The sequence below is a fragment of the Mytilus trossulus genome, chromosome 4 (assembly GCF_036588685.1).
Source record: "Mytilus trossulus isolate FHL-02 chromosome 4, PNRI_Mtr1.1.1.hap1, whole genome shotgun sequence".
NCBI lineage: Eukaryota > Metazoa > Mollusca > Bivalvia > Mytilida > Mytilidae > Mytilus > Mytilus trossulus.
Genome location: NC_086376.1, coordinates 71,632,201 through 71,659,173, shown reverse-complemented (window position 1 = coordinate 71,659,173; position 26,973 = coordinate 71,632,201). Strand labels below are relative to the sequence as shown.

The window sequence follows — 26,973 nt, the reverse complement described above, 5'->3', positions numbered from 1 at the left end:
TCAAATGTTCTTTTTTGGTATGCGTTATGGGTTTTGCTCATTGTTGAAGGCCGAACGGTGACATTTAGTTGTAACCGACTGTCATTTAATGTCTGGCGACAAGCTGTCCCATTCGCAATTTTACGTCATTTTAACTTCTTCTTACTTTTTATTGATTTAAATGTAATGTCAAATCACATTTTGCTATGGAAATGTTCCATTTGTAAATAACACAGAACATGTGTATGCACTTTTATTACTAGGGTAATGTATAATCGCTTCTAACGACTAAAAATTGGCTTGATTTTGAAAGATGACATTTACAAAAATAAAATTAGTCTTTCTCAGCAAGTCTTCAGTTTTTGAGTGTACTCTATCGTTGGTAATTTAAATACTTAATGTTTATATGTTAAGGATTTTTAGTATTAAGCTTCGAGAATCTAATTCATTTCTGTTTTTATTGAATTTTTTTACAATATATTATCCTAGGACAAAATATACCTTGTAATATCGAAGACTCTAAAATAAATTTGTTTGAATCTTCTTTTTTTTTATAAAAAGGCTTAAATATATTTTGAATTGATTGTGCTAAGTAATAAACGGTTTGTTTTCTTTGGTATCTGTGTTCAGAAGATAAGTGCATCTGGATTTACATTCTTATCATAATCGTGCTTGATCAGGTTTTTTGGCATTTGTAGAACGTTCTAATTGACTATTCACAATTAGGCTGATCGGCGATAAATTGAATTTGTTAACATAAAACCAGGTTCAACCAACAATTTTTCTTGAAATGTCCTTCACCAAGTCAGATATATGGCAGTTGTTATCAAATAGTTCGTTTCATCGTTGTTAGCATTTGTTTTTGTTGCACTTCAGTGTTGCCGTAAATGATGTTTCTTTGGTTTCCTCGGGTCAAGTTTGTAACCCGGAATTGTTTACTCTCAATCGATTGATGACTTTTGAAAACCTGGTATACTACTGCTGCCTTGATTTACACAATGCTTTCGTTTATATTATTTTTACAATGATTTATTTTTACATAATACTTAATTCATTAGTCTAAATATGTTATATAGGGTTATTGATACACTTATCTTGAATAAGATACTCCGATAAATTGTAATAATTTTATATACAGTACGTTGTGAAGAGACGTGTTAGTAAGATACATAATTTAATACACACATGTATAAAAATTAGATCATGCTTTCGTTTGAATTAATAAAAAAAACAGCATAACTAGACAGAAAATGCTGCTTTCTGATGAGTGAAGTCACACATGTGTGTTTTCTTGATAGAAAAACGTATTTTAACTCCATTGTCTATTTTAAGAGGCCAACGCACTTCCGTTATTGGAACACAATACATATTGGATGGAATAATTAGTATGCCCAAATATTTCAAAAATAAAGATATGTTGCTACATGAAGCCTATTGCAACTAAGATTTAAAAACACAAGAGGTTATAAGAGACCTGTAGAACAAAAAAACATTAAACATCTCAATTATGCTATTGTTCATCGTCATCAAACACATTTACACTTAGTCGTACGTGCCATGTAAAAATGGTGACCTTGCCAAACAATCAACAACTTAGATAGTTAACATCAACATTAAGAAGAGAGGTTGGAAATGCACACATATTGAAGATACCGTTATAAGCGTCTGATCCAGATCGGTAGTATACTAAGGGGGTTCAGTTTCGAAATTTGACGTTTCGTGTGTCAATTAGAATGGCGAGTGAGTCATGAATATGAGGAGCCGCTTTCCCTGTCGAGGTCCATGGTCTCGTATAATTCTCTCCGTTTGTATTTGTTATCTTGATTTTTCTCTTTATAATTAACAACACTTGATCATCTGTTGCATTGATTTAACTGATGACACTTTATGAGCTGTTATGGGTTGTTTCAAGTTTCTCAAGGACCCTTATTTTTAAACATATGTCTGCTTTGTATTACTTAAATTTTCGGGAAAAGTACAAACTGACACATAATTTGCTGTTCATATTAAAACATTTTTTTAAGAAATGCAGGATATTATTAATTATTATTTTTCAAGTCCTTTTCAAAAACAGGTAAATAATTATATAAGTATACGAGATATTCTATAAGACCTCTTTTGTACATAAATGAGTACATTTTGTTTATAAAAGAAAGACAGAAATCGCATTTTGTTTTTATCACGAAACGACTTTTCACTTCCAAATGTATCATCTAACTCTGGCAAACACTAGCTAGTTGTGAGTAAGTGGAATACTTTATCTATCAACTGACGTGCTTCGAATGTTCTCAAAACTTTAGTCTGCGGGATATTGGCCTTTTTTAATTAAGTCTTGCATATTTGTTCTTTTGCTTTTAAGTTATATCATTAGGTCAAAATATAAAAACGTCCAAATTATTCTTCCATAAATATGTTTGCTACAAGATATCATATACAAAAATTATAAAAGCTGTGCTTCCATTTAAATTGGCCCTAAACAATGTATAAAAAGCCATTTAAGAATAATAGGTCAATTTTAAGATGTTAATGACATCCTAGTGACATAAAAATGCAATATTTACAATATTCCTTGTACAAATCTATGACTTCTCGTATATCACAGAGAACATAGAAAATTAAACAAAGTTTTAAATAAACAATAAATACAAATGTATAGTTCGACATTCTACTTAAAAATACAGTTTTGTACATTACTATCAATAATATTTTTGAGTTTAAAACGTAATAAATACAAAATTGTTTTGTTGCTCTTTTCAGTCTTGTTTTTTTTGTGTCTATTTAATTATTTAATGTGATACTGTAGCAATTTGATATTCCTGTATAAGTTGATGATTAAGGGATGTTGACTATGTATACCAAAACGGAAAATCACAAAAATACTGAACTCCGAGGAAAACTCAGATAGGAAAGTGCCTATTCAAATGGAAAAATCAAAAGCTCAAACACATCAAAAGAATGGATAATAACTGTGATATCCCTGTCTTGGTACAGACATTTTATATGTAGAAAATGTTGGATTAAATTTGGAATCGAGCTTAACCTCTCACTTGTATGACAGTCGCATCAAATTCCTTTTTTTTAAGGTAAAAAGGAAGAAGAAATACGCATTATTCGTTGCATTTATCATGTTTGCTTTGGAAAAGTAGATTCAATGGAAAGTTCCGAACATTATTCGAAAAAAATCTCCTTAGGACACCATATGTCAAAGTTGTTATTTAAATAATATGTCACTTACTTGAAAGATGAATATCCGGCAATCTTTTCAATAATATCGCCATACAGACCGGAACAATTTATAACTAATTTGCTTCCTACGTTTCCTTTGTTCGTAAAAACATTCCATGTCCTATTACTATCATTAAATTCAACATTGTTGACCATTGTATTTATACATATCTAAAACAAACAAAAAAAGTCAAAAAAGGAAATATCTGTATTGGCTATTTTGCTATAACACTTAGACGTTAGTTTTTGTTTTCACAGATATATATTATATTTTTGATTTATATTTTTGAATATATATGTATGTATCGATAGCGTGTACATGTGTACGGAAGCCGGTTAGTGTCAGGGTAGAGTTTTATTTTAAGTCGTTATAACGACTAAGCTAAGTTGTTATAACGACTTAGCATATTTATCTTGTTATGACAACTTAGCTAACTCGTTTTAACCACTTAGCTAACTTGTTATAACGACTTAGCTAATTGAACTCGTTATAACAACTTAGCTAACTCGTTATAACGACTTGGCTAAGTCGTTTAAACAACTTACCTATATCGTTTCAACAACTAACTAAGCTAAGTCGTTATAACGAGTAAGCTAAGTTGTTATAACGAGTTAAATTAGCTTAGTCGTTATAACAAGTCAGGTAAGTTATTTAAACAAGTAAACTAAGTCGTTTAAACAAGTTAGTTAAGTTGTTATAACAAGATAAATATGCTAAGTCATTATAACAACTTAGCTAAGTCGTTTAAACAAGTTAGTTAAGTTGTTATAACAAGATAAATATGCTAAGTCATTATAACAACTTAGCTAAGTCGTTTAAACACGTTAGCTAAGTTGTTATAACAAGATCAATATGCTAAGTCGTTATAACAACTTAGCTAAGTCGTTTAAACAAGTTAGCTAAGTCGTTAAGCGACTTAAAAACAAAACTCTACCCTGACACTAACCGGCTTTCGTACTACGGACATGTGTATGTCGGTATATGATAATAAGTATATAAGAAAGGTAGTTATATTAAAACCTACTTAATTGTGGAAAAACATTTCTTCGAATTTTATGTAATTTGAATTTAAAACATTTAAATCTGACAATTTAAAAGTACAGGTTACTTTGTTGATGACACTATCGAGGGCTTACTAATTGCCTTCAAATGATGTATATGAGAGTATGCCAAGTGGGTTAGATTGCTGAATTATTGATAAGAATGAAAGTACCAATTGGATAATTATCAACAAGACCAACAGACAAGGTGTAAAACAATATGACAATATACTACTGGAGAGCAAGAAGAACAGCCTTCTACACGAAGTCTTTGCTCACACCATACAACAAGCTATAAAGGCCCCTAAAAGACTAGTGTTAAACGATTCAAACAGAAAAATCAACGGTCTAAAAAAAACACAAAAAGAGAAAACAACAGCAATTGACAATCTCTGAACAACTGGCTCCGGACTAAGAACAGGTGCATACAAATTTAGCGGGTTCAAACATTTAATCAGTCGCCAACCTTCACTCTAATGTAACAGAAGTATGACATTACAACATAAAAATACATATAATAAAATATCAATTGGAATGGTTTGAAAATCGCTATTTCAAATATTTTAGAATGGTTTACGTGTTTTGAATATCGGTAAGAGAAAGGTAAAAGATATCAAAAAGATATTCAAACTTGTCAGTTGAAGACAAATTGATTACGATTACAAGGCAATCATCACATAGAGACCGAAGGACTGTAAATTATTTAAGGAATGACTGTAATATTTTTTCTGTCTATAAAGGAATAACATAAAAAAAAATGGTGCACACTGAATAACGCGCGTAGTGGGTTATTTTTATGGTGTGCACCACATTTTTAAAGTTATTCCGAATAGACAGAAAAAAAAATACGGTCATTTCTTATAATTTAATTCTAAATTCCATTTTCAACCTTGGAAAACCATGGAAAAACGTTGATAACGTCACGGTCACATGACCAAATTATGTATCTGAGCTGATAACAAAATAACGTCAGCCAATTTAGGGACGTGTTACATCCAAAATTAAATTATTAAATATTGTGTTATCTTATTTATTAATCGCAAAATTGTTCGGTTTACAGAAAAGATTTCTGGCCTAGCTCATTTTTGTATTTTAGTAAATCCTGCATTCATATAATAAGTTTTCATCAATTTCTTTCGTCAATATATTTTATGTATCTGTCTTGAAAATCGTTGTCACCATGAGGTGACAATTGATTAACTGGAATTGTTACAAAACACTTCACAGTGATTTATTATTTAATAGTTAATTTATCAGTGTGCAACCAGCTGTAAACCTTAAAGAGTCGAAGACTGTTCTTTTTGATTAATTCAAGATTTCAGAGCTACAAGGCAACGCATGAATCAAAGTGCGAAATCATTAAATCCTTGATCGGAAAATTACCATAAGACATATTTATTTCCTTTCTAACGACAGGTTCCGTCATTATAAAAAAAAAACACGTCTGCAATCATACAATCGTTACTGGACTAAAAAAATAACCAATGAATAAAACCTGTTGAAAATGTTATAACCACATCACATATTTGTGTAATCGATTATATATTTTTATTTTATAATTCTAGAATCAGGGTTTAAAAAATCAGAAACAAATATCTTGCGTTCGATTGCAGTGTATGCAATTTAAACTTTAGAATGTTTTTACAATGTTGTCTTTAGACAAAATATTCTTTAAAGACTGATGAAAGACGATATATATCTAAATCAGTTGTCTTAAAGGATGATTGATGATCTTGTTTTGAAATCCTTTTCAAATATTTGAAATTCTGTTGTTTTATCTATGTAGTGCCTTTAAAATTTTGCTCCATTTGATATGTTTTCTTTTATTATTAATCCAAGACGATTTTCTAAAGCCCTTTTTGAAAATGCTTTTAAATCTGAGTTATTTTTAAGAGTTTTTGAAAGAAAAGGGATTTCAATGTGTAATGTGTGAAAATTTTCAAATATTTCACAAATATTGCATTTGCATTTGAAATACTTAGATGAATAAAACTTAATGTGATTCGCTGACAACACCGTTTTATCTGTGACCTAGAAAGATTTTATATTACAATCAACAAACCTGTGCACCTCGTATACGCGCATGCTCAGCCATTACAATAGGAGTTAACCAAGGGTCCACTATAGTTTCTCCCGGAATATGTATTGCACCAGTAGCATTTCGCGACAAATTTGGTTCTCTCTGGTAAAGTTGCGATAAACTGAGTTGATTAATTTCGGAAACGTTAGCTATGTTTGAATGTTGTGTAATAATTGGTAGTTTCGACATCTACAAACAAAAATAAATTCTTGCAATCAAGTCATATTTCGCTTTTCCTTTTGGATTTTTTTTTCAATAAAAATATGCTAAAGACTGAATAGGCAGCTTTATGATATACTCTTAATGAAGAGGAATGCATAGGCAGATTTAAATGGAAATATGCCAGTCTTCCAAGAAAGGTGTATATCGCCTGCTGTCCCCAATTATAATCAGAAAAGTTAAAGACCTTGTTTTTGATGTGGAAATTACTAAAAATCACTAAGATTAAAAACAAAATAAGCAGCTACAAAACTTTACCAAAAATAACTGCAGTTTTTGTTTCAATCCGTCAAGCTGCTTTAAGAATTTGCAGTTACCCAACTGATGAACTTTGGTTATTCGGTTGTTCAGTGACTTTTGTTGTGAACATAATCTTCATGTGGTCTAGCGTACATGTCTCATGTTCAACTTTTGCATCTTTTATATTAATATGTGCAAAAAATGAGTTCTCAACTAAAATTTCAAATTCTCATGTACAGTTTTTTTCATACATTCCGTGAAATAACTAGGAAATAGCATATTTCAATGAAAAGATGCTAATTTAGAACTATTTTTCAAAGTATTTCTCAATTTTTTAATTGCTTTCATATTTTGCATAAGGTAGCATCTTTTTATAGTACGTATGCTGTGTGTTTTATTTTATATGCTTCTGGCATTAAAATTTGATGTAGATGCTGTTGTGAAAATAATAAGGTATTGGCGCATCTTACTATTACTGGGATGCTAGTTTTGCATATATTTTGTAAAACTATTTTTTTATTTTTTGGGGATGCTGGCATCCCGTTGTATTGGGATGCTGGCATCCCGTTGTATTGGGATGCTGGCATCCCGTTATATTGGGATGCTGGCATCCCGCTATATTGGGATGCTGGCATCCCGTTTTATTGGGATGCTGGCATCCCGTTTTATTGGGATGCTGGCATCCCGTTTTATTGAGATGCTGGCATCCTGTTTTATTGAGATGCTGGCATCCCGTTATTTTGGGATGCTGGCATCCCGTTTTATTGGGATGCTGTCATCCCGTCATATTGAGATGCTGGCATCCCGTTTTATTGAGATGCTGGCATCCCGTTATTTTGGGATGCTGGCATCCCGTTTTGATTGGGATGCTGGCATCCCGTTATATTGGGATGCTGGCATCCCAAAAAAGCTGGATGCTGGCATCCAAAACTATAGGAGTGCAGACATCGCAAGATATCCAAATGCAGTAAAGTCCTTCAAGTTCTGTTTGATATACCGTTGGCCGAATTTCTATAGATGTACTCCAATGCATAATTTTGTGTAATGCAAAAAAATAAAACAACAACAAAAATCCGTTTGTTGTTTCTTCCCAACACTTTATCTAATGACGTCAGGGATATTATGACGTAAGAGGTGGTTTACCATCATGCGTAGAGATTCGTGCAGACACAGTAAACATGAAAAGAAATCAATTCTCAAGAATCACTAATACCGATATAAATATTTTTTGAAAAGTAATTAAAACAGATAACCCTTTTAATATTCTCTTATATATTAGATTTTCTTATGTTTAATACTGAAAGCGCTTGCACTTTTTTTTTACGCTAATTGCGGTAAATCTCACCCGCATGACGTCATGTAAAAAGAATGTTTAAAATCGGCGAAGTGGACATGGTTGCAAGGGGAAGGACGAAAAACACTTCTTTGGCCCTGCAGTATGCCGCAATTTATCATCATTTTGATATAACAATATAACATATTCGCAATAGAACGCTATTCATACGGGTAAGTAGATTTGCTTATATTTTACATGCACTTCGTAGTTCGAGATTTCTCAGATTAAGCCATTCAAGACCCCCCCCCCCCTCATTCATGACATAAGGAATGTTCTACGCTCATGGGCCTAGCTTGTCTTGCTAAACAGCTGTTTGAAGTTGGAGTAATCTCGGACGCATTTCAGTGACTTGATACGCCAGCCGGATAATATATTTCTGATTACTTCCAGAGGGAAAATTACAGGCACAAATGGTTAAGCAACAATGATTAATGTCAGTCGCCAGATTCTCCCATGTCGTCGGGGAGGGATGCACTTTGATCCGTTTGTGGGAGCAAATGGTGATTCCACAACTTTCAATAAATGGGATTTGGGGGGTCTCAGACTGCCATAACAGAGGGCCCCGCTAAAGTCTTCTTTTAATGTTTACCTGTATAATAAACCATTTTTTTCACACGAAAAAAGAGGAGGGCTGGATCCGCCTATGTCTATGGTAGAGATGAGCCTCCAAGACAGACATAGGGAATACACATATATTCTTTTTATTTTGCATTATTGAAGTATGTCCTTTTTCATGCATGAAGTTATGAATAGTTTTGACAAATATGATCGACATAAACCCCACTGAGACGATTAACCACCATCAATATTACCATGGCCAGTAAAAATATTGGGTCTGCATAATTGATTTTGTTTACTCCTAGACAACCTATAGGAAAACCATTAAAATGCATCACTGGTAAGAGTCTGAGTTCAAGAAAAATAAAGTATGAAAAACTTAATTTAAGATTGATTTTCGGTCTAGAAAATTGAATGTGTTGTTTGCCTCTTTTTTGCAAGGGTCTAAAACTAGTTAACTTGTGCCCGTCCGAGATTACTTTGAGTCTTGACTTCCTACGCTCATGGGCCTAGCTTGTTTTGCAAAACAGCCGTTTGAAGTGTGAGCAATATCTGAGTAATGGTATGATTGCTAATGAGACAACTCTCCACCGGACTGAGACCAAATAATATAGCACTAACATGACTAAGCAGTTTACAATTAAATGTCAGCATATGAGATTCTTATTTACAGGATAAAGGTAAATTGAGTACTTATTTCAAATTTAAATTTTCATTTGGTAAAGAAACCTATCTATCCTCTATAAATAATGGCAATTGTCGAATTCTTACTAAATTTAGGTTAAGTAATCACAAATTAAGAGTTGAAACTGGTCGTCATGAACGCAGGGTAAATATGTCAGGTAAATTAGAGAGTATTCCACGATGTGAAAGACTTTGTCAATATTGTAATTTGAATGTGACTGAGGATGAACACCATTTTTTATTGCAATGTCCTCTATATGTAACTTCAAGAACCATTTTACTTGATGATTTATTTATGGAATATCAAAAACTAAGAATACTTAATTCGCAAAACCTATTTATATGGATTATGACAAATGATAATGATAATTTTATTAAAAAATTATGCAAATTTTTAACTTCAAACTTAGAAGTGAGAAATAATACTGTCAAGTGAATTAATACAGGTTTTAATGATAATATTTGGGGAAGAGTTATCTTTCTTTTGCTGAACTGACAATGTCGTATATATATGTACTATTGTTTTGTTTTTATATAAATCATATTATAATGTTTAAATTTCATATTGTTTCTAAATATGTATTTTAATTTATGTTTTGTCTATTATCCATTTTGTTTGTAATTCATATGCCTATAAGGGCCCTTTGATTAGGAAATAAACATATTTGATTTGATTTTTGATTTGATTTATGGCCTCCAACAATGAACAAAATGTAAATATCGCTACAAGAGTTTTGTGTTTCCAAGACTAGGCTAAAATTTAAAAAAAACACACAAATTAATGTGTTAACCGAATACAATCTTAGAGTGGGGTGCTCATTTTAAACATATCTTTCCATGTTTTCTACAGTTTATGTTCAGGTCTATGTTTTTGAAGTTAGTGTACTGATATTTCAACATGAAAATAACTTCAAATGCTAAACATTCATATGCTTGAAAACATGTTTGTTTGAAAATAATCATATGTAAGGTTACATTAAAGGGTGTTTGAAATTTCCCGAAGTTTCGTCAATGGGGGACACATATTCGCCGTTTTTACACATCTATTTAAAACCAAATAACTGCAGCTTTATATAATATTTATCAAATAAATTTCACTATAGATAAACAGCAGACATTTCAAATGTGTAAAAAAAAACAGAAATTTAGGCCAATCAGTCCAAAATATATTAAGAAAAAATCTTTGAAAATCCTGTTTTTCATTCAGGAATTGACTGAAAAAATCGTGGTCCGTTTTTTATCTTTTGCAGTAAGTGCCGTAATTTTGTTTAAGTTTAAAAGACAATCATACTTGTTATAAAATTATAATTTATCGTCATATTTCTTCCATTTTGGCCATCCTTTGAAGTGTTTACACATTAAAATCACAAAACGGCGAAATTGTGTCCCCGGGGAATATGGGCCCCCACTCTAGATGGGAATTAAATTTCACGAAAGTCACTAAATACATGTAGGATGTATTTCTAAATAAAAACTTCGATGAAATTAAACACTTTTCTCCTTTTCATAATGTACAGTATAGTAATTTCAATTGAACTCATATGTGTTTTAACGACTACGCAGAAACAACAGGCATATATTGGTGTGGAAAACTTAATTTAAAAGAAGTTTAAGGGGGTAGACCTTGGTCCAGGGAGATAACTCTTTAATTCAGTGATGCGTTTGTAATAGTCAAGATTTATAAATGTATTTTAAGCATTTACCTGAAACAGATTGGAAATAATCTATGTATCATAGAAGCTTAGAACGTATTTATGACAATGGCTGACACAAACGTACGGATGATTTTAAGAGTTATTTCCCTTTACCTAGGTCTACCACCTCAAAATGAAGATTTTCTTCGAATAATAATGCATTTTCTCGTAGGGAAGGGGGTGTGCAAGTATTTTATTTTTAATATCAACCACGAGTGAGAAAGCAATCTTTAAATTTAATTCTACATCATTATGACATCATACATGAATATTTACTTTCTGTTCCCTAGTGTTGTGATGTTACAACGAAAAATTATTTTTGATAATCTTTCATATAATTATTATTTCTCTTTTCAGCATTTGTAAAGAGTAAAGAAGTGGCTTCACCTTTCTGGTTACTATTCATGTGTTGTGTATTAATGTATCGCAACACTTTATAGTTATTGGACAGGTAAAACTCAGACGACGAATCATCCAAACAGCACCAGATCATTTGTGATTCCAGCTGATTTCAGATTACTAGCAATACATGATAATATAAAGTTTGAAAGTTCCAGTTCGTGTAACTGATTTGATTAAATGATTAACAAATATTGAAATATCAAAATACAGAAAAAAAGATACAAGTTTAATAATGATTGTAATAAAAAAAATAGTTGTGTTAATGAAATGAAAGACTCCAGTACTAAAAGATGCTGACATAATGTACTGACACATTGGAAAATGAATACAGCAAGTCCAGATACATGAGATTTACTGACAATATCCAGTACGTACAGATCAAAGACACTGCACCAGTATCGATAATAGATTTTTTTTTAAATATTGCATTGTGGTACATGCTTTATGGTATACAGACAATAGTGCGGAAAACAAATCTCCTTACTTCATACATCAAATGCAACTCATATTTAGCATCTTCATAAAGGTACAGTCTCCAATCTGTTTTGTAGAGTATGTCCTGGATGACTTAGTTAATCAGACATTCCAAAGGTTGATGGTCATTGGGCAATTGCATTAAGCTTATTCAAAAAAAAATAATTCTATGAACATTCGAAACATGAGCAGATTTGAAAATTGTAGTCCTGATGTCATATATAAATGTATTGTCTCGAGAACATTATACATGTAGTCAATAACATGTATACATCATGTCTTTCATAATGGTAATCAAAGTCAGAAAAATAACATTAAAATTGGCTTATTATTGGAAACTTACCGGTAGTACATTGACATAGTCTTATAAATATCAAATTGTTAACATCAGCATTCACATGGTAAACTAGCACTTTACAATTCAGACTCAGTTTGTTGGTCAAGTATACATTTCACACTCTGACCTATGATGTCACATTCTCAATATGCATTAAACTGGCCACTGGACATGAACAAAGACAAAACATATAATCTTCCCGGCATTCATCAGTAGCTTTTTTTTTATGTTTACTTGATTGTTTTAATATACATTCAACACACATCAAAACCTTAGGAAATGTTCTGGGTGTTATACTGGTGGCTTAATACTAAAATCAATTGATGAGAAGCAGCATGTAAATTCGTATTTCATAATGAAAAATGGTACATGTCTGCATGGTTGTGATGCCAGAATCCCTATATTCTGGAATGCCAGCATCCAAATATATAGGGATGCCAGCATCCCGTTATTTTGGAATGCCAGCATGCAGATATATTGGGATGCAAGCATTCGTATATTTTGGGATGCCAGCATCCAGAGATTTTGGGATGCCAGCATCCAGATATATTGGGATGCCAGCATCCGGATATTTTGGGATGCCAGCATCCAGATATATTGGGATGCCAGCATCCGGATAATTTGGGATGCCAGCATCCGGATAATTTGGGATGCCAGCATCCGGATAATTTGGGATGCCAGCATCAGGATAATTTGGGATGCCAGCATCCGGATATATTGGGATGCCAGCATCCATATATATTGGGATGCCAGCATCCGGATATTTTGAGATGCCAGCATCCAGATAAATTGGGATGCCAGCATCCGGATATTTTGGGATGCCAGCATCCGGATATTTTGGGATGCCAGCATCCGAATATTTTGGGATGCCAGCATCCAGATATGTTGGGATGTCAGTTTCCGTATATGTTGGGATGCCAGAATCTATAAATAATTGGAAGCGAGCATCCAAACGTTGAGGTTTTCAATGGACTTCAATATGAAATTAAAAGAATTACATCAGCATCTATCAAAGGTGGAGATGCAATTTTAGTTTTGTTCTTCATTATCCGCAGACACTTTTCTTAAATATGCCATATACAGAAATAAGAAGTGCTTTTTATACAAAACAATTTCACAACTGCAAAAGTTATTAATATAATCGAGAGAGCATCCATAATCTTTGAGAACCAATAAAATCTTTTATGCAGCATCTACTATTCATAGAAATAAATGAATCAGTATGATTTCTTGTAACATTAGCATATGTTGATACTAAAACAAATGCAATATAGTAGAAATATTCCAAATATGGAACATGGCCCTAACATTTTCTCTGGACATTGAAATATTTAGTAGAATACAACATAATTTTACCTTAAAAGTTCAAAAATTGTCAAAAAATTCTCTTTTAGCATATGAGAATTACAAATTTTAGTTGAGAACTCATTAAAAATAACAAAATATTTATTTTTATATGAAAAACTGTTAAGATCCTGCATTTCACATTAAAATAACAGGTGCATAATTTCATATTCTGTATGAAATTTGGTAGAATTTTGTTCAATCTTTATGCAAGTAACAAAGAGTAACGCGGACGTGAAAGAATCAGACCAGAGAAGTTATCCATATTTTAGCTATATTTCCCTGTCATTCGAGCACACGCAATTAATCCAATCCATCTAAAATATCTCTGAGTTGGAATTACAAAATCCTTGCAAAAACCTTAAATAATTATCAAAATCTGTAAAAAAAAAAAAAAAAAAAAAAAAGTGTACACGAGGCTATTATGACGTCGTTACTGCATTTATTGTGATGACCCGAAACCTTTTTCTTTTATTATTGCTTTAATATACATGCAAATGTAATCCTTAAATTAAAAGTTGAAATGTCAAGTAAAAATCAAGTAAAAACACATTTGTTATTGAAAAATATTGACAAAATCATTTTCTAAATTGCAATTAGTTCGTTAAGTTGTTTTTGTTGGTTCTGTGTATCATAAATCACATATTCTGATTTCCATAAATAAACTGGAAATAATGAAAGTATTGTTATACCTGAGCTGAATCCCACGCTACCATTGTAGCCCCAATGCGATTGTATGGTAGATCTAGCTTGTTGAGTATATCAAAGATATGGACTTGACATTGTTGAATGCAATGCAGTTCTAAACTTCCAAGAGGTGCGTCGAAACCTGTATGAAGCATTCCACTGAAATATAATAGAAAAATATTTCCAAAAAGAACCAATCAAATGAAATCATAACATAAAAATAAGGTAGGATAATATTAGTTTTCATAAAATTGGAAAAGCCTTTTCATCTTTTCCTCGAATCTAACCTACCTAATTAAACTTTTTACCGTAAGTGTACAAACATGAGCAACACGACGGGTGCTGGATCATTCCCGGATTTGTTTTTTTGTTGTTGTGGAGTCTGTGTTGCTAAATCGTTTTGTAAGTATTGAACATCGGTTTACTACTGTTAATAAAGTTTCTTTAAAATCTATGCAGTATTTTTTAAAACCTTCAATAGTCCCTGTGTTACCATTGTAATATGTTTTGCCTGATGTAAAAGTATGCATTTTTAAATTATATAAACCTTTTAATTTCACTGATATGTGATAGGGAATGATATAATGACATATAATGTTACCTTTAATAGCGTTTTTATTCTGTTGTACTTTACAGAACAAGTTATATCTTGTTTCATGATATCTAACATATATAACTTAATTAAAGATTTATTTAATGTTCAAAACACAGTATTGCAAAGTAGTTCCCTGGAACTATGATCTTCTATATTTCACGTATTATATCTTTTCATGTGATTTTTATTTACGTAAATAAATTTCAAAACATTTTTAGAATCAAGTATCAGTGCAATGCAATCGTTTCTGTTCACTTACATCTGCGTTCTGTGAATATTTATATCTTTTGTCAATATTCAGGTTTTTATTGTTAAAACCTAATCAAAGCAGACTTTTACTTGCTTTATTTCGCTAAAACTAATAAGACAATGGAATCTATTACACAAGAAGTACAAAGTTAATATCCTGTATTCATCCTTTCGTTTGTTGTTTTGTTCGTCTGTGTGATTATTATGTCAGGAGCTTATGTAATGTGTTAATCTATTGTCCTGAGAATATCCTAAATCGGAATACTTTAACATGAACTTTCAAACTTCCTTGATTAAGTTAACTGATCTTTGTTAAGGAAATTTGCTAACAGAGTATTGTAATATTGTTAACAAATTATTCTATCGGAAATCAAAAGTACATTACATTGGTGTTTTTGGTATCAAATTTCCAACACTTGTTGCTTTTTTATTGTTTCTTTGTTGGTATTTTCCACAAACTTATTATTGGTCATAGAGTATGTAAATAAAAAGTCATTATGATCTCTTGAGATAAAAGCACTTATCTTATCAATAGATAGTGAATCCTAATTGTTTCCAATGTTACTAGAAAGTAAAATCACAAGAAAACTTAACTCCGCGGAAAATTCAAAACGGAAAGTCTCTAATCAAATGGCAAAATCAAGAGCTCAAAACATACCAACAAATGGATATATACAGTCAGATTACTGTAAGCAGACAGTAAATAGTTATCAAGATCGTAATTTTCTTGTTATATATGTACCAATTCAATCCTTTTTTTTTTAATTCGACCACATTACAATTATTTTGCTTGTTATAAAAACAATTTTTTATTCATTATAATTTATTGCGCATGTTCACATTGTTTTCATTTATTAAACAAAGCTGAAGCTCGCATTACACCTGTTTCTTAACCCCATACAAATACAGCAGATATTTAAATTAGATGAAAACCAGACCCTACTAAGCAAAAAATGATAGGTAACAAGAGAGATACCAAAGGCATATTCAAACTCATTAGACAAATATAAACTGTCAGCGCCATTGCAAAAACAGAAATAAAATAAAAGACAAACAACAATATACAAAACACAACATAGACTGAGCAACACGTACCCCAATAAAAAAAAACGGTGTATTAATAATTGCGCCGGATGAGTTAGCAGATCCTGCTCAACATCTTGCACTCGTCATTTTGCTTGTGTAAATTGAAATCCGTTAATATGTCTATGTCATATTCCATAAACTTTTGCACAGATTTCAATATGATGTAAATCTTATGTAAGACTATGAGCCATTTCAGCTAGATGAGTTTTTAGAAAAAAATTTCGTTTTAAATATATAGTTGTAAAATAGCAAATTACGTATCTAGCTTTCTGTTTGTTGCTATTAACCAAATTATGGCCATGAGAAACTAGTCAATTTGTAGTTGTTGTGGTTTTTTTCTACTATGAACGGAAGAATTTGAGCTGAAATAAGAATAGTTACAGATTTTGATCGACCTTTTACATAGTAATAAAGGTGATTACGTTATATTGAATTATAATGTCCATAAAACATGATTTGCAACGCCATTTTTGTAGTATATATAAATGTTAATTTTCAATAGAAATATTTCTAGTACAAAGCTATAAGAATTGTTTTGTTGATGGTCAAATATCAAGTGAACTAAATAAGTCATCTATCTTTTGTCTACAGCCCAGGACTTTTATATTATTCTTCCATTCATAAGTCATTTATTTATATGAGCCAGGAAAAATCATTTATCGTACAAATTCATCTTGAGACGTGGGTTTTATATTTCTTATTTTCAGTTATTAGGTTTTTATTGAAATCAGGATATCATTGCCAAATGTCTACAAAAAGATCGAGTTATGCAGTCCTTTGAATATTGCAAGTATCAATCCATTATTTGCTAAAATTAACTTTCATCACATCTAGAGTATGGATCAACTGAATATTTATATAATACATGTCTAGTCAAGGTAACTGTGTCTTGAGATATTTTGTTCAGCAAATGTATAATCACAGAAAAAGCGAGCTCATTCAAAAATGACAGTCTCTTATCAAATGGCAAAATCAAAAGCTCAAACACTCCGAACGAATAGATTACAACAATAAAATAAAATATGGTGCCAATTGTATTTTACAAGTATTTGTTCCTGTATACATAAAGCCATACAACCTTTCAAAGATATGTCCGCCATTTTATATATGAAAGCATTGTTTAAAAATAAAAGAAATGCGTATTATAACACAAGAATATTAAAACTAGCATTTCGATGATTGCATAGTTACATCGATGAATGAATATCTTTGAAAGTAGACAATGTATCTTGAAGAGTCGTATACTATACTTTGACGCTTTGTTTACCTTTTTGACAGCGCAATTTGAGTTTTATGAATGCTGCTTACGTTATCAAACTGTAAATCATAACTAGTCATTTGATTTAATGGCCCTCAAACTTGGATATATATTAGTTAAAGTTTTAAGTGGGTTTCATGGCATATGATGTCATCATAGAAATTATGTTTTTATACTAAATTTTACAATAACTGTATATATATATTCATCTAAAGAACTTAGTACATCAATTCGAAGTCGACAGGTGATATATTTTTTTTTTAACATACCTAAAAAAAAACACCAATGTAATAACATTATAGGACATCGTGATTGATTGCGATCTAAATGCAGTTCAAATTAATGTAAGAATTTTTCAGGACAATAGTACTGTTGTTTATTAAATCCTTTTAAAAAGCGAAACTCTGTGATTTATGTCACCCTACAAAGCAATTATATATCCTAAAAGATAATCAAATTATTTGGAAAAATTCATAGAGAAAATTTTATCGGATTTAGTCATTTTGATGAATTGTTCAAAGTAGTGAATACAGTTATATTTACTCAATAATCATCCAGACCGATTATTTGTGTTAACTATCAATGTTTGATTGCATAAGACCTCTACCTAATCCCTTAACAGAACGATATCGAAAGATTTAATATATATATATATTTCGTAGAAAATACTACAAAGAACACAATAGATCTTCCCTAGTTAAATGGTATGTACTATAAATAATCGGGTTTTTAAAACTTATTATAAATCATTTAAATCCTCTTTTTTGTTTGTTGGCCCTGTAACACCGTCATGCAGAGAACGTCAGAGTCATAGAAGTAATATGTGAAACGTAATTTTGGAACGCCTTGTGTTATTGATGTCTGTCAATCTAATTGACGGAACCTGATGAAACATCTATGTCATATAATTATCATAAAGTAGAATTATATATCAGAAATCTGGATATTAGTAATTGATAAGTTTTCATATTAAAATATACGGTGCAAATTTCTTATAGAAAGTGCAGAAGTCGATGATCGGGAATTAATCCTGATGGTGTACCTATGTTTTATTGGGTTTTTTTATTTGTTAAATTTCATCAGAAGTTCAATTTTCTTACACAAAGTAATCTAGCATAATTTAGTTATTTATTTGTTACACCACTTCAACTTTCCCAATATTCAGTTGTGATTGTTCTTGGTGACGGTAACGATTTATATCCTTGAAATATCAAAGATAACCAAAGACAGTAAGCAATGCAATGTTATAGATAATCGGCGTGACAATCGAATAAAAAGGCAACTCAAAACAACATGTGTAAAAATAAACTCATAAAAGATATCGTTCTAATGAATTAATACAAAAGACAGACATTTTATCTATAAAAGACTCACAACATCAAAAGGCCGAAAGAAGTACGAAGTTTGATATAATTTAAGCATAAAGGCAGGTTATGGTTGAACTTTTTAAAATCTCATTTAAACCCAAATTAAATTGAACTCATTCAGACATTAACAAAAGACGAACTTGACAAAACAAAATAATATTGAACTATACAGACGAATGACTATTAATCTGCTAAACCATCAAAAGCCCGAAATTCTCGAGCAAAAACTGGTAATTAGAGTAACAAGTGATACATTTTGTACTTTTGTTGGCCGAATTTTAGATTATCTTTCGTCTCTTATTTCGAAGACAACACTACAATTAAACAATAAAGTTACCATTTAGTTAATTTTAGGATGAGTTTTATAGTAAGTATTGTATTTATAAAACTTCTGTGTGATGAGCTACATTAAAAAAAAACACCAGTCACGTAAAGTACTGGTAATGGTTTTATCTATGTCATATGAATAATGGAAATTATTCATTAAAGATAGAGACAGTCTTTTATTACTTAATAAAGAAGTCGATTTATAGAATTGACATACTTGATACATCAATCTGTCAGTATGAAATATCATGTAAACTAACAGTTTAAAGAAAACATACAATACATCAATCTATAGATTTAATAATCATCAATTAACTCCTCTCCAGGAAGTGTATTTACAGAAAATCTAAAATTCGACCAACAAAAGTACAAAATGTATCACTTGTTATTCTAGTTAACAGTTTTTCTCGCGAATAATACCCAGGCCTGTCACTTTGCTCACGAATAGTTTTCCTATTGTTGTTAAACCACAGTAAAAAAAGAAACTTTCCAAAATTGTATCAAATGAGAGCTTTCAACATCAAATGATATTATATAATTTCTATCAAATACTAGTAGCTTAGTTTTAGTTGTCAAATTATTTTCGACTGCTAACTTTATATTTCCCTTTGGTATCTAAAATAATTTGTCAACTTAAACTAAGCTACTAGTATTTGATACAACAACGGAAACTATATACTGCAAAAGGTGTGGTAACTCTTGTTAAGGCTACACTAGTAAATGACTTTATTAGAAACAAAACTGTAGTACTATTAATTACCGTATCAGTTTTAAACTGTGAATTTTAAGAAAGATGACACAATAAATGAAATCTTTATGTTAACATAGCAGTTTGGAATTCTTGAATGTTACCACTCTAAGATGCAACGTTCACCAGTAGATTCCACCACCAAGGGTTTGAGAAATCGTCAAATAAACTCATCAAAGATACCAGGACTACAATTTTACACTACCGCCAGACGCGCGTTTCATCTACAAAAGACTCCTCGGTGACGCTCGAATCAAACAATGTTTTAAATGCCAAATAAAGTACGAATTTGAAGAGCATTGAGGAATAAACTTTCCTAAAAGATTTGCCAAATACAGCTAAGGCAATCTATTCCTGAGGTAGAAAAGCCTAAGTAATTCATAAATTCAAAGTTTTGTTAACAGTTAATCTATTATTATGAACATATCACTGATAAATCAAGTCAACACAGAAGTCCTGAATACTGGGCTGGTGATACCCTACTGTTCCTCATGCTTAATTGAAAAATTGACTATGTTGACTTAACAGAGTTTTTTTCTAGAAAAACAAAGGAAAACATCGATACAATTCCTTGTTTCAGGTCAGAAATATATCTTACTTTATGGAGAACCATACAAACTCCAACAACACCCTGAAGGTGTATCATTAAAACACTGAGCAGCATACTTGTTTAGAAGTGGATTGACAGCAGACCGTACATATTCCAATGGCATAAATTGTTCATCACTATAAACAGACTTGTAATTTGCAAACGTATGGAGAAGATTATATACATAACCTTTTCAAAGACAAAAGGTAAACGCATCTAAATGAGTTCTTTTGTTATATTCTTAGATCTTTTGCTGATGTTATTTCACACCATAAGCAGCATTTTAATGAGTGCTTACATCTCACATCTCATGTAGCCAGGTGATCTTTGTCATAGATGGAAGATGATAAACTACAATGTAGGACAAAAGGAATGATAATAAACTTTTAAAAAGTCAACTTTCCATTTCTCAGCAGTAGCATACCCTCTGCTACATCGCATGGTACTTTCGTTTTTCACTCAAGACGTTACGATCATACATGCTAACACTACTAGTAAATGAAATACATTAACAGAGGTGTGGCTCTAACATTAAAATTGTTCCAACAAATGATGAGGAAGAAAGACTTAAATCGAGATTATATTAATTTTCGAGTCGCCTTAATGAATTGTTGGATCCATACGATGTATCACTGTCTCTGCTCACTATTGACATGTTTTCGTAGTCTTAAATCTTAAGATACCAGTTTAGTCGTCTGATCTGCCGATTATTTCCCACTACCGATAGCGACAATTTGACTACGTATGATGCATGCATTTCGTGGCACTCAGTCTTGGGCCGCATCAAGTTTAATCTTGATCTGAAACATATCGATATATTTACTAGATTTGATCATTCGTTCGGCAAACTACTTTAATTTAATTTACCTTCTCACTTAAATATACTTTCCTCGTATTTTGTAATATTCGAAACGACGTTGTATGTTATTTTCCCATTTCCTATTTTTCAAAGCATAATTAAATTTTTCTTACTACTGAATTGGATTTTTTTTTTATATATTTATAAAATTTGAATTTATATCGATGTTTATCAACAATGTCAAATTCCAACCAACAACGTTTCCATCAGGTAAAAAACATTGTGATTTTTCAGTTTCTTATTTTTGATTTTATCTAACCATGTTAATACTAAATATGCTTTTTATTCCAGTGGGTACTTATTGTTCGTTCATGGTAGGGAAATTTAATTTGTTCTGATTCGTAACAGTCCTTATACACAATCTATAAAACTCATATACTCTTTGATGTATTTAAAATTTATAATGGTTTTATATTTCTAATTCCTGATTTATTTATATTAAGTTAATGTTAGATATGAACTTGCCACAAGTCAATTGGCAACCAACAATATAAATATTTCAATGAGTACTAGATGGTCGCTCTAGCTGATTGACTTATTATTTGACTTGTTTGTAACAAAACTTATACAAAAACCTTCTTAAAACTAAAAAAAAATCAGTAAGGCAAATCTGTTAATGCTATTTCCTGGATGATTCATGATACCCTGTCATTTAGGTATCCGTTTTGTAAGCATTTACATCATTTAACAACAACTTAAGGATATTGCAGAGACAAGAAGATCTGATTCATATCAGTATATTTTTCTTATAAACAAAATGTTTTGATGAGGATTGTCAGAAAAGGTTATCAGATAAGGTTACTAACACTAATACTTAAAAAGTTCTTTAGTCAGCTTCATAAATTAGTGTCTAGATTCTAACACTTGCTTGGTACATTTAAACTTATTATGGGAACCCCAATTTCAACAACATTAAATTGAAATAACACTTTTAGTTCCGTTCGTCAGATTTTATGTATCAACCGTCATCAGAAACACTCAAACCAAACATTTTAAAGTCATTTATACATAAATATTTGTAAGCAGAAACATATATGACTTAATGACCAAACGAAAACTAAAAATGAAAATCTTCACTCAGCATAGGCCTGTCAATCTACCTGAGGGAGCTGGAATCATAGTATATAGCAGTTGAACAATATAACAACGGGAATTTTCGAAAATATATTATATACATATCAGTAACAAAACACTTGTCTGAACCGTTTCCTGGGATAAATTTATCAGGAGGGCTCAAATAAATATAATTTGTTTCTTTCATCTGGTTCTGAGTATAAAAATAAAAAGGGGAAAAAATACAGATTTAACATTAGGATGAATTTTCTATTCGAATAAGATGTAATTTTACAGGAACCTTGTCACTACCTTAACACCCACTATTAAAACTATGGAAAAATCATAGTAGTGTCAACATTTTATACAGTCATTTTCTGTAAATACATTGTTGATAAAACTTCACCCTGCTTTTTTCACAAACTGTGTTCCCAGTTGCCAGGTTCTGCACAAATTTGATGAATTTTGGATATGAATGTTACCAACTTCATCTTTGATTTTGCCTTTTAACTGTTTTGATCCGATCTCCATTCATAAGTATTATGTTGATGAAATGCGTGTCAGACGTACTTAATTATAAGCAAAGTATTTTTTATAATGAGTTTTATTTTTAACCCCGAGCCCACCTCTGGTTTCAAAACTCAGTGGTCATAGCTCTAGGACTGGTATGAAATATAGCATTATATCTTACGATTTCCCGTTGACAAATAAGAAATTAATTATTATCTAAGGTTCCAAGTATCAGAACAAAAATTAATCATGCATGCATTTGGTTTTGCTTTTATGTCCTTGTGCTAGTTAAAATAATTTAGAATTCATTATTTCTTCCGAAGCGTAGTATGAGATACATCAAATTTCAATCAGGATCACTCAAATCCAAACATTTCAAATCCAGGGAATGTTTATTACGTAGAAATATTATCAGGTATATAAAAAAAGGGGGGATTCAAAGAAAAAACCACATTCAGTTAAAGTCAACTTTGACTGATGAAGTTGGTACCTTAGTTTCTAGTTAATTCTTAATTCATCAAGGGGGAACTTGTAAACAAGCTGATTTCATAATCAGATTTTTTCACGTTGCCATTGAGGATGTTTGCTGACCATGTTGTTGACGTTATGTCATTTTTTCGTAATCCTGTGATTTTATCCATGTAATTCCATTAAATATAGCTTGGAAGTCTATGCTTTCCTAATCATGATTTAAACAAATCTAGTTTAAAAAGCCGATTTGAAAATCTTATTAAAACGTTTCGAAAAAATACTTTAAGGCACTTTAAGGAAAATTCAAACGTCCCTTACCAAATGGCAAAATCAAAAGCTCAAACACATCTAACGATTGAAAAACTACTGACATATGGCTAGCTTTGTACAGACAATATTAGATATACATATAACAGTGTTTGGAAAAGTACGTTTTTTAATACTGGCGACGTCTTTAAGAATATGCTGGCATATAGCTGCACGTGTAATTTCCATTAAGCATTTTCTCAATAAAAAAAAATGGTATTATTCATTTTCAATCGGACAATTAACACAACATTATGGTTTTTCAAGTGCAATTAAAATAATGATATGCATCGACAAAACAATACAAAGTGATTTTATGGCAACGTTCCATTATTGCTTTAAATGTTTGGTGATGGTATACGGCAATTGATGGTAACTGATACCAGACCAGTATATTATAAACAAAACAATTGAAAATCAATTTTTTCAATGTGTAGTTACGTAATAAAATCTGTTAAAAACTTCAATAATTTTAAATACCTCCAACTTAATTTTAAATAAGATTTAAAAAGTTTCTTTGTTCTGGTTTCGAGTGTAGAAAGATAAGTTTAAACTATACGGTTTATTCTATGGAGGATAAAACGTCAGAATTACTTTTCTCTCACGACATAGTTTACCTTAGTCGTAGTTGGCACAACCTTTTGAAATTTTGGCATCAATGCTCTTCAACTTTATACTGGTTTGGTTTTCCAACTTTGATCTGAGCGTCACTGATGGGTCTTATGTAGACGATACGCGCGTCTGGCGTAACATTTTATAAGCCTGGTTCCTTTATAACTATTAACGAAACTTGGTCAATTCCAATGATTGTGGACGTTTAGTCCTCGAGGGTATTACCAGTCCAGTAGTCAGCACTTCGGTGTTGACAAGAAGATCAATTATAGGTTCCTTTTTTTTTTTTTATTAATTTACTGTTTGTTTGTATCAATTATTCGAAATACTTCGGATTTTCCTATTCCCAGGAATAGATTATCTTAGTCGTATTTGGCACAACTTTTTGGAATTTCGGTCCTTAATGCTCTTCAACTTTACACTTGTTTGGGTTTCTAACTCACTCGTGAGTCTTATGTAGACGAAACGCGTATCTGGCGTCACAAATTATAAGCCTGGTACTATTGATAACTATTTGCGTTACCCGGAGTTTGTACAACTTTTAGGAATTTCTTATATGTTGATCATTTTCATTATTGATTTGGCTTTCAAATTGTTTTGATCAGAGCTTCACTTATGAACTTGTGTAGATGAAATTCGTGTCAGACGCACTTAGTTATAAGCCTAGTAATGTTTGATCAACTTTATATTCATCCTCTCGACGCCCACCTTTGAATATATATTATAAGCTGAGTTGTCAGTGATAATGTACTCACATGATGTAGAGCTTTATGTGTTTAAATTTCCCGGTTACAAATTAAATATTATTTCAGTTTCGAAGTACCTCAGTCATTCAGTCAAAATCGACCATTTGGTGTAGCTTTTTCTATGATCTGGATCCTGATTTTTTTACGTATTTTTGTACATACTGGTTTCAAATGTTTATATTTGAGCTTCCCTGAGAAAAAACATGATTGCAACATACACTGTCATAGGGTGCAATTGTTTTGAAAGTTCATTCAAATGTCGAGGATTTTAGGATATAAAATTGCGAGGGACGATACGATATTGTAAAAAGAAAAACAATGCAATACAAGCAACACTTCTACCTGTTTCCAGCACTTGCTTCTGCTACAAGATGTTTGTTCTTCTCTAACATAAGACAGTTGTATCCATTGTTTGTTAAATGAAAAAGTGTGGCACATCCGACCACTCCACCTCCTATTATTACTACATCATAGATTTGGTCGGTGTTCATGATGATATCTAAGAAAGACAACTCTGTAGTAAGAAGTATTTAAAATGTGAGTACCATAATAAATTGAATGAATTAATTGTTAATTGGTTAAAATCATGGTACATGAACTTGTATGAATCTGTTATCGGATCAGTACTTTGTGTACTTGCTAAATGAATTTGTATAATATTAATTACTAGAAATTAGATTTTCTTTCGTAAAAATTTAATTCGGTCTTGAGAATTTTAGCTGATTAGACTCGTATTTTTTATGCAAAGAAATTTTAGGTATTTGTTAGATAACATCAGTTTTATGATTATGAATTATTGGTATCATGTATAATATCCTGAGTATGGTGATCATACACTTAAAATCTGTGTATACCTTTGCAAGCCGGAAGGCACTGAACATTTCAAATAGGATAGCATTTTAAGTAGATATTTCTGTATATGGTCATTGATATACATATACTGAATTAGGTGGTTATCGATGTACGAATATAAATGACCTAAATAACAGATAAGTATATTACCTAAACAAGGTTAATATAGCGGATTATAAATAGTGCGTAACTTCTAATAAATGATTAGATTATAACTAGTAAATATGCAATACCTAATACTTACTGTGTCGCTGATACTTTTTTCGGTATATTTTATACCCTTAGATGTCACGTGATGCATAACATTATCAAAAAGAACAACAAGGTAGGGAAACATTGGATTATAAAACCGGATTCGTATTATACATTGTATGATTTTATATAATCTTTCCAAGGCTTGATACGTTCTTTTACAGTTTTAAAAAATCAGCAAAGGTATCGATCAGGCTTTATATTGTTAACGCCTGATGACCATTTTGTCTACAACAGACTCTTCAGAGACGTTCGAAAAGATGACAGGACATAAACAGTTGACAGGACGTAAACAGTTGACAGAGTAAGTTGTAAAGCTTTTAGGGCCAAAATAGATATGATAGGGTTTTCAAAATAATGCAAGTAAATTGAATAACAATCCTGAATGTTCGAACAATTTTCAAAGTTGAAATTAAATTTATAATTATGCGAATTTTAATAATAATTCGTGTCAACACAGAAATGCTGCATGACTATACTGGGCTAAACAAACTTTCACCTAGTGGTTATAAAAACAAAATCATCAAGGATACAGACCTATAATTTTTTCAAACTCCAGAAGAATAGTCTTAATTGAATACTGAAGACAATGTGTTTACAGAATAATCCGGATCCTGTTAATTATAGATCATGACATAGGAACCAGACAACATTAACAAATAACGAATACAACTCGAATGAGATAACCGTAGATCATTCATTTTTTGAAACTTGTTTTAATTGTTTCATAAATAAAAGGAATATGCAGATGTATTAAAGATGGTACTTTTGAGAAATCCAATTGCTAATTGAT

General features: G+C 31.3%; 1 protein-coding gene across 3 annotated transcripts in view; it reads right to left on the bottom strand.

Annotated features, from left to right (window-relative positions):
* Positions 1 to 26,230, bottom strand: part of LOC134715889 (glycerol 3-phosphate dehydrogenase-like) — a 32,598-nt gene extending 6,368 nt beyond the window's left edge. Inside the window, exons 1-5 of one of the 3 annotated variants that reach the window (XM_063578430.1) lie at positions 26,173 to 26,230; positions 25,419 to 25,575; positions 14,306 to 14,459; positions 6,308 to 6,514; positions 3,215 to 3,375 (exon numbers count right to left, since the gene is read on the bottom strand). In XM_063578430.1, coding sequence (XP_063434500.1) covers positions 3,215 to 3,375; positions 6,308 to 6,514; positions 14,306 to 14,459; positions 25,419 to 25,567 — 671 coding nt within the window. In that variant the 5' untranslated portion in view covers positions 25,568 to 25,575; positions 26,173 to 26,230. Of the gene's footprint in view, positions 1 to 3,214; positions 3,376 to 6,307; positions 6,515 to 14,305; positions 14,460 to 25,418; positions 25,591 to 26,161 lie in introns of all 3 variants that reach the window. The other 2 variants (XM_063578428.1, XM_063578429.1) reach the window with 2 other exon arrangements.
* Positions 26,231 to 26,973: the final 743 nt, after the last annotated feature.